This window comes from Martes martes, assembly GCF_963455335.1.
Source record: "Martes martes genome assembly, chromosome: 5".
Classification (NCBI taxonomy): Eukaryota; Metazoa; Chordata; class Mammalia; order Carnivora; family Mustelidae; genus Martes; species Martes martes.
The window spans coordinates 52696872-52709690 of record NC_137892.1 but is presented as its reverse complement, the minus strand read 5'-3'; the positions used below and the strand labels follow the sequence as shown (position 1 = coordinate 52709690).

The 12819-nt window shown below is 38.7% G+C and overlaps 1 protein-coding gene across 1 annotated transcript; it reads right to left on the bottom strand.

Annotated features, from left to right (window-relative positions):
* On the bottom strand, positions 1-12023 carry LYSMD3 (LysM domain containing 3). The gene is made up of 3 exons (XM_080804771.1): positions 11824-12023; positions 8515-8777; positions 1-2496 (listed from the first exon to the last, which is right to left on the bottom strand). The coding sequence occupies exons 2-3, from the start codon at positions 8767-8769 to the stop codon at positions 1834-1836; spliced, it is 918 nt and encodes a 305-aa protein (XP_080660897.1). The 5' UTR covers positions 8770-8777; positions 11824-12023; the 3' UTR covers positions 1-1833.
* Positions 12024-12819: the final 796 nt, after the last annotated feature.

Genomic DNA, 12819 nt, shown 5'->3' with positions numbered 1-12819 from the left:
GCAAGACAAAATGGTTTTTAATCAAGTACATAGTACACTTCACTACTTTAAGTTACTTATTTTGGAAATCAGACCTATCACAATTTCAAAGTAGCACTAGCAAAAAGGAATCACTGACTCTGTAATTTCATCAATTTGATGTAAACAAAGTTCTTCATTCTACCTTAAAATAATCCAATCCATTTTTCTTCCCTAAAACTTGATTTTTCAGCAAGCATAATAAATACAATGTAAACTGACCAAGTTAACACTGAACATAAATTAGATCATACACTTTTTTTCAAGATGCCAAGGCACATTAAAACAATTTTTAAAATTCCAAACTAAAAGAGTTATTCAACAAATGATTTTGCTATAACTTCCATATTAACACTTACCAATAATTGTCTAAGGCCCTCTAATACATGCAAGGGCTTTAATGCTTGACTTCTTTGTCCTTTTTTTTTTTTTTATGATACTTTGCTCCTGAAAGTACATGAAACTTAATTTACCATATGTACTTATTCACCCCCCTTTTTTTTTAAATCAGTATTGGAGTTGGAAATATAAAATGACTGGTTAAAACCTGAAACATTAAAAGTTAGGAAATAATGCCCAGAAAATGAGGTGGTGTGATATAACTTAAGGTACACACTTTATTATACACAAAACAGGCAATCCAGACTCCACCAAACTTTCTTCTAATGAATCATTTGGTTACATTTTTAAAATACATACTTGAAGAAATTAAATGATGGAAATCAGTATGCAAATGATCCTTATTTAGCCAGACTATGTCTGATCCCCAGCAAATCTTACAAAGTAGCACTATCAAGCCCTTTCAACTGATCCACACACCTGTGGCCTCTAATACCCCAATCAGATGCTATGTTCAGAGGGAAAAAAAGGTTTAAGTTGGACATTTCCTCTTTGAAAAATGTAGGTTAACGGATCAATAAATAATTTGTCTGTTATTGTTAATGCACAAGGTCTCTTGCACCTTTGCTTTTGCTTAATGAACCCTTTCTCCAACAGACCAGAGGCAGCCAGTGAAAATCTGTTTTAACCCTATGAAGTTTTCCTTGATAGTGAAGATGGAGATGAATTTATACGGCCTATGAATCCCACTGGACCATCAGAAATAATCCTTAATTTTAATTCTAAAACTTGTATTAGCTTACATAAAGTAATATTATAAGGCATTAAATGTAATTAAGGCATGTTACTGCATATAACACAGCAACAACTTATCACAGTATGTAAGGATTTATTTCCTAAATAATGCTAATTCATATAACACTTTTCATTAAAGAATTACAAAAGTGCTTTCAAATAACAGAGGCAATTAAAATCACAGAAGCAGAGGCAGAGAGCTTTAAGAGACAAAGATTACTTTTAGGTCTTGACCTAATCCAGTGTTCTAGTGACCAAATGGCAACTTCCTAACTGCAAAACATTATTCTGGGGGGCTTATAAATTTTATTTTGCTTAATATATTTAATATTAATAACTTTAAACCAAAAAATAATTTGAAAAATAAAATTTAAACATAACCAGGCTTGAATAAGAAAAATGATGCATTTTCCGAGTTAAGAACTTCCTAGACCCATATTTAAATTCATTTTTGCTTTAAGCATTGATACAACAGATATAGATTTACAGCTTTCAATATCAACAACTAGCAAGTGTAGGAATTTATACTCAATCTACTTGTAACTGGCTCCAAAAAATGGGTGAAAAACAAAAGCATCTTCAATCTCCCTAACTTCTGCCTTTAAAGTGGTTATTGAATATAACTGATTCACCACACGCCAGATATACATGATCATTAACACTGCAATTATGAGCCAACTGCTATGTTTTGTGTTGAGCAGCAGGTGACTGAGAATCTTGACGATATAGTTTATGATCATGTTGGCCAAAGGGTATTCCTTTAGTTGGACCAATTCCATTTTCTACTTCTCTCTGTTGTGATGGGGGTGTCACTCCTGAATGCAAATGTGAAGAATCCACTGTTGAATGGTGACTAACATCCACTTTAGCTAAAATTTCATAATACAGCAAATAAAATACTGGCGTTACTATACCTACTATCAACATTATCACTACAGCTGTCCACCACCCTATTCCCCAGTCCGCTCCATAATAAGGATCCTTACGTTGAGTGTTTTTGTTATCAGGTTCAAAACGTATTTGTTGTGCTGTTAAAGCAGATACTACCTCATTAAGGTTCTCTCTTTTGGTGTCTGTACATTTTACTATTTGTTCTATGTCTCGATCTACTTCCTTTAAAAAGTTATCAGCTGACTCAGTGGAAGAAAGAGAATCATTAGCTGGAAAAATTTCCTGTTGTTCTGGAACATACTGAACAGACGAAGGACGTAAAGCCTGTCTTCCTTTTGGAGGATAAAGTGTTTCAGTCAATGAACTAAACTTTTTAACTGGAATTTTAATAGACCTAAGGGCAAAAAAGTCTTGGTCGCTGATGAGATTGTTAACCCTCTTGATATCCGCTACCTGTTAAGAAACAAAAAAAAAGCAACATTCATCTGAATTCTCCATCAAAACAGAGGTAACAATAGTCATTCATCCCAGTTACTTTTGGAAGGGAAAAAAGAAAGTGGAACTTAATTATTAGCATTATTAAGTTATCACACCCAGATTTTATTTTGTGGTTAACAGTTCTACATCACTTTTGATCTACCAGTCTTGGGAAATCACTAATTACTTCTTACTATCACCCATGTATTATTAACACTAATCCTAGGTATTTAAGTAGATTCTGGGATCCTTTGATATTTCTCTTTGTACATCATGCACAAATATCACACTTTCTATTGTTTGTAAACAATTTGGGAAAGAACAATGACAAATATTTATATTCTTTCTTCCAGTCTAGCAATTAAAGTGTAGGCAAATGTCAACTTACCCAACTAAAATTACTGCATTTTATCAAAACTCAGATACCATACACTCTAAGATGTGTCATTATTTTATATATTAGGGGGGAAAAAACCTAAAACACCAAATATTGAGGATACCACCATTCCAATTTCAAAGATGTTAAAATGTGTGAAAAAACATGCATCTTAGAACTGATAACATAATTTATCTCCCTCATTTGTCTTCTGATGACATTTTTCCCAAACTTCTCAGTGTTCGTGCATTGTCAATTACCCCCAAGATCGGTCATTATTTATAAGCTTTCCCTATATATTATATGGTTCTCACCTTATCTGTATATCCTATCCACCTGCCACTGTCAAGAGGAAGAGCATGGGAGTGTTCCTCAGATTACCAATTATGATAGGCTCTCCCACCACCTTTAAGCGATTAGTCCCGTTCATGATTTCCATCAATGCTTTAACCTAAGCTCTGATCATTTATCACCTGATTGATGTCAGAGAGGCAAAGTGAGTCTAAGATAAAACTTTTCTGGCTTGGCCAACTCAATGGCTAATGATGCCATTTACTAAGATGGAACACTCTGGAGGGAGAAAGAAAATAAACACAGATTTTATACACGTTGACTTTGAGGTGACTGAAATATCTAAGCGGAAGGCATCCAACAGGCAGTTAATAGATATGTCTGAAATCTGGAAGAATGATTTCAAAATATAGATTCACGGATTACCAGCAAAAATGGTAATTGAAGTCACAAGAATAGACAGATTCGCTAAAAAAGACTGGAAGAAAAAGGTGACACATGAAAGATCTCTTGAGAAAGCCGTTTGAGGGGTATACTAAGAGAAATCTACAAGAGATTAAGAAAGAGTGGCTAAGGGGTGTCTGGCTGGTTTAATCAGAAAAGTGTGTGACTCTTCATCTCGGGGTTGAGTTCAAGCCCCATGTTGGGTACAGAGATTACTTTTTTTTAATTTTTTTTAAAAAGATTTTATTTATTTATTTATTTGACAGAGAGAGAGACACACAGCAAAGAGAGGGAACACAAGCAGGGGGAGTAGGAGAGGGAGAAGGAGGCTCCCCACTGAGCAGAGAGCCCGATGTGGGGCTCAATCCCTGGGATCCTGGGATCATGACCTGAGCCAAAGCAGAATCCCAACAACTGAGCCACACAGGTGCCCCCAGAAATTACTTTAAAATAAGATTAAAAAAAAAAAAAAAAGAGGGGCGGGGCGCCTGGGTGGCTCAGTGGGTTAATTAACGCCTCTGCCTTCCGCGCAGGTCATGATCCCAGGGTCCTGGGATCGAGCCCCGCATCGGGCTCTCTGCTCAGTGGGGAGCCTGCTTCCTCCTCTCTCTCTCTGCCTGCCTCTCTGCCTACTTGTGATCTCTGTCTGTCAAATAAATGTATAAAAATCTTTAAAAAAAAAAAAAAGAGGGGCACCTGGGTGGCTCAGTGGGTTAAAGCCTCTGCCTTCAGCTCAGGTCATGATCCCAGGGTCCTGGGATAGAGCTCCGCATCGGGTTCTCTGCTCAGCGGGGAGCCTGCTTCCCCCTCTCTCTTTCTGCCTGCCTCTCTGCCTACTTGTGATCTCTGTCAAATAAATAAATAAAATATTTTTTAAAAAAAAATTTTTAAAAGAAAAAAAGAGTGGCCAAGAAAGCAATATATGATGGTGATTAAAAGTATGGACTGTCTGGGTTTGAAGGACAGTTCTGATGACTTTCTAGCTTTTTGATATGGGACAAGCTGTTTAACCTCTCTGCAATTCAATTTCCACATATATAAAATGACAGCAGTTAACACTACCTACCATATAGGGTTTTGTAAAGATTAATTAAAACACGTGAACATTTAGAATAGCGATATACAGTGTGTTATAACAGCTATAACATTTAATAGTTATATTTAGTATAATTAAATATCACTAGCAGAAAAATCAGAAAGATGCAAAATCAAGGAAGTCAAACAAAGAGGGTATTTAGGAGGGAGTGTGAACTGATCAACTGCAGATTCCCGATCAAGTCCACTGAAGAATAAGAATTCCTGGAAAAATCAATTCCCTGGAAGCGTACGTGTGGGAATAGAGAGAGGACTAAGGAGTAACTAGATGAGACAGTAAAGAAAAAGGATGCTTTCAAATTTTACAACCTCGAGACTGTGTTTTTCTTAAAGCAAATGAAGATTCATTGACAAACCCGAGTCTGACCCTATTCTCTTTAAATGTTCATTTGTTCGGTACTGTCTATTCTGACTAATAACTACTCCATACTCTTTCTGAACCAGGCTTCCAAGGTCTAGTAGTCTACCTAGGTTCTCACTCTAAATATCCCTATATTTTCTTTTATACTAACTTCCTTGATAGCATTAGGATTCCAACCTTGGACTTTCTGTCTTCTTGTCACGTTTTATGACTGGCATATTTTTAGTAATTTTTATTTTTTTTTTAAGATTTTATTTATTTATTTGTCAGAGAGAGAGAGGGAGAGAAAGTGAGCAAGCAGAGGCAGAGGCAGAGGGAGAAGCAGGCTCCCTGCCAAGCAAGGAGCCCGATGTGGGACTCGATCCCAGGACGCTGGAATAATGACCTGAGCCGAAGGCAGCTGCTTAACCAACTGAGCCACCCAGGCGTCCCTATTTTTAGTAATTTTTAAAACTAAGTATTTATAAGAGGAATACAGCACTAAATACTCAATTTTTTAAGTGATAAATCCTTTGTAAGGTTCATCCTTTTTTTGCTGGTTGAACTCCTGGTAAAACGGAGCACTGCTTAACTCCCTAACTCTATTATATTAGTCTTCCCTACTGTGGATAATGCCTGCCTTCCTCTAATGTTAAGCTAACCACCCTTTCATCATTCTTCATTTTAAATGAGGAATTCAGGGCACCTGGGTGGCTCGGTGGGTTAAAGCCTCTGCCTTCGGCTCAGGTCATGATCCCAGGGTCCTGGGATCGAGCCCCACATCAGGCTCTCTGCTCAGCGAGGAGCCTGCTTCCCTCCCTCTCTCTCTCTGCCTGCCTAAATGCCTACTTGTGATCTCTGTCTGTCAAATGAACAAATAAAATCTTTAAAAATAATAATAAATAAATAAATAAATAAATGAGGAATCCACTGATACATCTTGTAGAATAACCAAATGATTTTCTGTAAACTTCTCCAGTCTTACTGCACATATTTTAGTCTAAGCCCTGATCATCCTCACTTGAATTATTCCACTAGCCTCTTTATTGTTGGGTCCCCTCCAACTCACCAGTAGGTTTGCCTACCATTCTGCAGCACTCCTTAAAACTTTATAATGGTGTTCTTACTAAATAGATCAAACTTTTCCTCCATTAGCTCAATGTGCTTCTTCCCATCAGTCTATGCCAGTCATCTCTGGAACACCTATTAAAATTTCATCTGTTGTTCCCCTTATTTTCTCCTTCCACATCACTATCATATACCTTTCTCCTCACATACTCATATAGTCATATACTTTTTCCTTTTCAGCTCATTGGAAATATGACCTATTTTTAATCATTCAGATGGCATTTCAAATTTCTCCTTTTCTAAGACAATTTATCAGGTTCATTAAAGGAAAACCCATGTCTTTCTCTAATGAAGCTACTGGACCACACTCCTCTCTTGGACCTCCACCTTGATAATTTTAGCTTTGCCCCTAATTTTTAAATCTTGATTGCTTTCTATCAACTTTCTAAAGCACGTTTTGCAACTTCTCTACAAACATGTATTCACATGGTTATATACACTAAAAAATGAAGTCAGGTCTACTATGACCTAATAATAAGTGGTGTTACCATACTTGAACAACTTGCAAAAAAAAAAAAAAAATCCAGCTCTTCTTCCCTCACCAAGAAATGCATTTTAATAAACTGCATTATTAAATTTTAAAAAATTATCATATCTGTTTTGATCAACTGAAGTTCTGTAATTACTGTATTCAGAGAAAAATAACACAAAACTTCATGGCCACAGGAAATTTAAATTCAATTCAATTCAATTTAAATTTACATATATTTATATAAATAAATTTATAAATATGTATGTTTCTGTTGCAGAGAATTATAATAGGTAACCAATAAAGGGCTTTCAAGTATAAAAATATAGAACATTATGAAAGATTGTGGGGGGAGGGTAAAAATGTTAATCAAGGAGAAAAAGGGATGACAAAAATTTCATGCTATTAAAAAAGTGCATTTAGGGGTGCCTGGGTGGCTCAGTCAGCTGAACATCTGACTCTTGATTTTGGCTCAGGTCATGATCTCATGGGTCACGAGACAGAGCCCCATGTCCAGCTTTGGGCTCCATCCGTACTCAGCAGCAAGTGTGAAGGTTCTCCCTCTCCCTCAATCCCTCCCCCCAGTCGCAAGCTCTAAAATAAATAAATCATTTTTTCTTTTAGTGCATATAAACAGTATTCTAACAGTCATATTTTTAAATATCAACATTGACAACATTCTGCAAATTATATCCTTTAAGTTATTAGGAAATATTTAAGCTCACTTTAAAATGTGCCAGGAGATAACACAAAACATACATTACAAAATTCTACTGGAAGTATGAGAACAAAAAGTTTGAAAAAATGTTCCAACAGTTTCCAGATCAATGTGTTTACATGAAAAGATTACATGCTAAGGATGCAAGATGGACATAATGATACAGATATAAAAACGGTTCAAACAGAGTTTAGTATTATTAAAGTTAAAAATAATGCCTTTCCTTCTATTTATCAATCATACTTTTGGGAATCTATTCCACAGAAATAAAGGTACCACCATTTAATTTAAAGATATAGTTGTGATGATATTCACCACACAATTCAAAACATGGGAGAAAATCCTGACTATGTGATAGGAGAACAGCTTAATAATTATGGCACTTCTACACTATGCAATACTATATAGCTATATAAGATAATGAGTTAGATCTGTAAGACACTGAGGGATGTCCATAATATACAAGAAAATGAAAAAGGCAACTTGAGTAATAGGCATAGTATAAACAAATTTTTATTTATTTATTTATTTAGTAAGATTTTATCTATGCATTGAGAGAGAGAGAGACAGAGAGCGCACGAGCAGGGGGAGAGACAGAGGGAAAAGGAGAAGCAGACTCCTGATGAGGAGGAGCCCAAAGTGGGGCTCAATCCCAGGACCTGGAGATTATGACCTGAGCCGAAGGCAGATGCTCAACCGTCTGAGCTACCCAGGAGCCCCTAAACCAGTTTTTAAAAGCCCAATAAACAAGGGCGATCACCCCAATCACCCTGTATGTACAGTGTTTTTATAAGCACAAAAAAGTTATGGGAAGAAACACACCAAACTGTGTTATTTCAGGAAGCTGAGGCAGAGAAAAACTTTTCCTTATATATTTCTATATTCTCTTACAACTTGAGTAAGGAGAAAACATAACACATATGGGTGTTTTTCAATACTGAAAACAGAATCATTGATTTAGAAATACACAGAAATTCACTTAAAAGTGTAAAAAATTAACAACTACGAACATAATACAGATTTCTATGGAAAGAAAGGGAAAAAGAAGATAAAAGAGTACAGAACTTGTTTCAATTTGTGCTAATGAACAAATTATTCTGGACAGCATTATGCAAAATCAAATGAAAACTTACCGTACAACAGTACTGAAGGGCTATTGCATTTAAAGTATCGCCTTCCTGTATATCTTTTGTTAAAACTATAATGTCATCAAGTCTATCTCTTGATGTACTTCTTCGGATTTTCTCTTTTCCTCTGGATCGAAGCTCATAAACTTCAGCATCCTCCTCCAACACATCACTGTCTGTACAATTTCCAAATGCATGTACTTGACCACTTGAATGAACTCCTGGAAGAGGAAAACTACGATTCTGATGTCTCCCTGCCATGTCAAAATCTGAGGAGGAAAGAAGAAAACTTTGGAATGTACCTGATCCATTCACCCAAGTTACATGAATCTTATATTCAGGACACTTAAAAAAAAATGATTTTAGGTATTTAAATATTTAGGTTGAAGTTTTACAGATGTTGAAGTGCAATTAACGTACCTGGAAGAGGTAATCCATTTTTACAAACCATATATTACAAAACATGGGGATGATAAACATTTTTGCAAAAGTAAATTGCTATCTTTTTAAAGTCAAAAAACGAAGCTCCACTTATTCTGAGCATGTGAATAAAATTAGGAAATACTTTTGTATCATGTATTAAAAACATATACTTTAACTCTATCAGAACTATAAATTGTACATATTTTATATGTACAAACACAACATTTTAGTGAACCCAAATAATTGGCTTGTTCTGAATTTTAAGTGCATGTGGGATTGGAGTATCTTTTGTACTACCTCCCCACTTCCCTACCTCCCCACCTCCCTACTATAATTTCATGGCTCATGTGCGTAGGTAGAAACTGAAATTGTATGGGTATAGATGAGATGACCTAAAGAAAGTATAGCGTAAGAAGGGGCTAAGACTGAGCCTTGAAGAACTGCTATATTTGGTATTTTGAATGAAGGAAAATCAGCCTGCAAAGAAGCGAGAAAGGGATATTCACAAGAGGAAGAAACCATCAAAATACTGTGTCACAGAAAGCAAACTTAAATGGTGTCTTTTTTTTTTTTTTAAGATTGTATCTATCAGAGAGAGAAAGTGCATAAGGGGGGGGGGGGGGGGCACAGGCAGAGGGAGAAGTGAACAAGGAGCCCGAAGCAAGACTCGATCCCAGGACCCTGGGATCATGACCTGAGCAGAAGGCACTCTGCTTAACTGACTGAGCCACCTAGTTGTCCGTCAAAAGGTGCCTTAAAAAAGGACTTAGCTCACTTGTAAATACTACAGACAAACACCAAGTGAAAAAGAGAAAACAAACATAAATTCCCAAAAGTCTGAATTTGTAATATGGATGACAAGAGACTGCGTTCTGTTTGTAGGCACATACGTATATAATTTATGAACTATTTCATATCATTGAATACAACCCCTGAAAACCAGTTTTTTGGGGGGGGAGGGTGAAAACCAGTTTTTGACCCTGCTCTACAGCAATACTTGCAATGCTTTAGAAACTCAAGAGTTTTTCTAATAGGTTAACACAGCTAACTAGTAACTATATATTAAGCTGACTCTTTCATCCATCCCCACCCCCTAGGGTGCTACTATTTAGTAACATGTATTGTGATTCCTAAATTCACAGCCACCAAACTAAAGAAAGCTATCCACAGTTTTCATCTCTAAAGCAGTTTTGAAGTCCTGGTCACACCTATTCCTTCATGGAGTTCTAACCAAGGGACAACTCTAAGAAGTTCAAAGATTAATCTTGTTTTAATAGCATAATAAATTAAGGATGCTTTATTTTTAATTCTCAGAAAAATGAAAAAGTATCTCAGCTTCACCTAAAATAGACAATAGTTTTATTTCTACTTACTTAACCAAGTCTTTACTATCTTGTGTTTTTAGTTTAGGAAATGTCTGTGAATTCTGTGGAGTCATAGGCAAAATTTTATACGTATGTACATTTTTCTGGGGGGAATATTTGTTTTCCTGTTCTCAGAAGGGGTCCATATTTTAAAAAGAACCACTTAAGGGGCGCCTGGTTGGCTCAGTGGGTTAAAGCTTCTGCCTTGGCTCAGGTCATGATCCCAGAGTCCTGGGATCAGTCCCACACCATGCTTACCACTCTCTCTGCCTGCCTCTCTGCCTACTTGTGATCTCTGTCTGTCAAATAAATAAATAAAATCTTTAAAAAGAAAAAAAAAAGAACCACTTAAAACTAACAGCAATTTACATGTGGCTATACGGACCCATTTAGACTTTTCCCCACTAATAATTTGTTCTTAGAATCCCAAACTGGCTTAGAACAGCTGCAATTCACTGAGCAATGCCCAAAGCCATTTCACGTATTTCTATCAAACCTTCTCCATGGTACAATGCTAAATAATAAAGACTAGAACTTCATCTCACTATCTTTTCACTCTCTTGTGTAATGAAATGAAGGCAGCAGAAAACCACAAACTAGATACTGTTTTTGAATAATCAAGAATTGGTTGTACCTCCAGTCCAAGTGGAAAGCTAGACTCTGGCCCAAGCAGATAATTACCTAAGTCAACCATATAGAGTTTAGAAAGTACACTGTATTCAAGTCATCTGGCTCAATTTTCTTCAACCTGTCTTAATTATTAGAGTAGGAAAAAAGCAGGAAGCCCCTCTTAAGAAAACTGAAAAAACTCTGCATGCTATCTAGATTACAAAAAGTCCCAAAAGTTACGAATGGACACGTTGTTAAGGCTCACTCAGTAACTGAAAATGGTTTCCCAAACACCTTAATTTGTAGTAATTATTGTTCGGTGTTTGGCTTTGCCTTTCCTTAAGCAGAGAGCAATAAAAGGGCCATAGGGCACAAGCTAGTTCAGCATTGCGACTGTATCACAGTGACTGTATCCGCCAGGGCCAATTCAGTTTTTAAAACTTAAGTTCCCTCCCTCTCCATTCCACACACCCAGGGTTTTTTTGTTCTTGTTCTTTTTATTTTTATTAACCTGTTTTCCCCTGTTTGTTCCCTGCAACGATCTCGGATTTTTATGTTACACCATCACACTTGGACGGTGCGGAAGAGAAGCCGTCAACATTTATTCAACAAAACAGTAAGTGGGGAAAATACAGTGCTTAGGTTGTAAATGCGTTGATCTGGGCATCTGGCAGGTAGGAGTCCTTTCTCTGAGCCTCAGTTTCCCCGAGAGTGTAACGAGGGGTTTCAGTGGGGTTGGTCGCGAAGGTCTCCCCTGCCTCGGGGTCTCGTCCATGCAGGCCGGGATCCAAGCCCTGCCCGGCCGCCCCGGCTACACCTGCGGCCGAGGACTCCCGCCCATCTCCAGCGAGGGCGCAGCCGGGGCCGGATCCCACAGGTCAGGACCAGGACACCCCCCATCTCTCGCCGCCATCTTTACCTGTTCTGTTAGCAGCGGGGCCACAACAAGGAGCCGGCTGCCAGGTCCACCGCCGCGGCTCCTGTCCCGGGCAAATTCATGACGAACCCTCCGTTTTGAGTTGCCCCTGTCTTCTGCCACCACCGCCGCCAACGTCTCCGCCTTCCGGGCCGTGCGGCGCCGCCACGTCCGCAAACCTGCCGTGCGTCATCGCGTCAAGTGGGCGGAGGTGGGAAGGAGTGGGGGAGGAGGAGGAGAGCGGAGGTGGGAAGGGGCGGGGAAGGAGGCAGAGGGCGGGGACTCGAGGTGAAGACCGGACCCAGGAGCTTTCCAACCACTGGCCCACGCCGGGCGCGCAGGCGCAGGGATGCCGTCAGGGCCGGGTGGCGGGGATCCGAGTTCCAGCCCCGCCCCTGTCTCCTCCCCCTCTGCCCCGCCCCTTCATCCAAGGAGGAATAGCTCCCAAGGCGAAGGCTGGGGGCTGACCCCGCGCTCCAGAGCGCCTTGCCGGCTTCTCCTTTGTCCTTCGTCCACACAGTGCTGGCATTCTGTGTAGAAAATACGCGGCGGTGGGGTTTCAGGAGGAAGGAGGTTCTTAAGGATTTGACGGAGGCCGTTGTACATTTCTTCGTGGTCTGCATCTAGAGCTTTCTGTAGGGTGGAGAAGGACGCCCGGAAGCTCAGTGTTGACATCCATGTTTTAGCAAATTGTACTGTGCTTATTAGTCTTCCTGCTGAAGCTTCTAGACTTGCGGAAGAGGCAAAATACTGGAAAGAAGTCCTTGGCCTGCGGGGTACGGTTGCTTGTCTTTGTGTTTATAGGTGAGGAAAGTGGGCCACCTAGAGTCAGGCCCTGGGACATGTTTGCCCACGGGCTTTGGTTCTCAGGCTCCCTATTCTCAATGAGACAGGCTGTCTACAGGTTAACTCACTTGGTTTTGAAAATTAACTGAAAGGCAGTGGCAGTCACTGTTAGGGTCTATGAGATAACTATCTCAAATTTACTAAATGAGTATG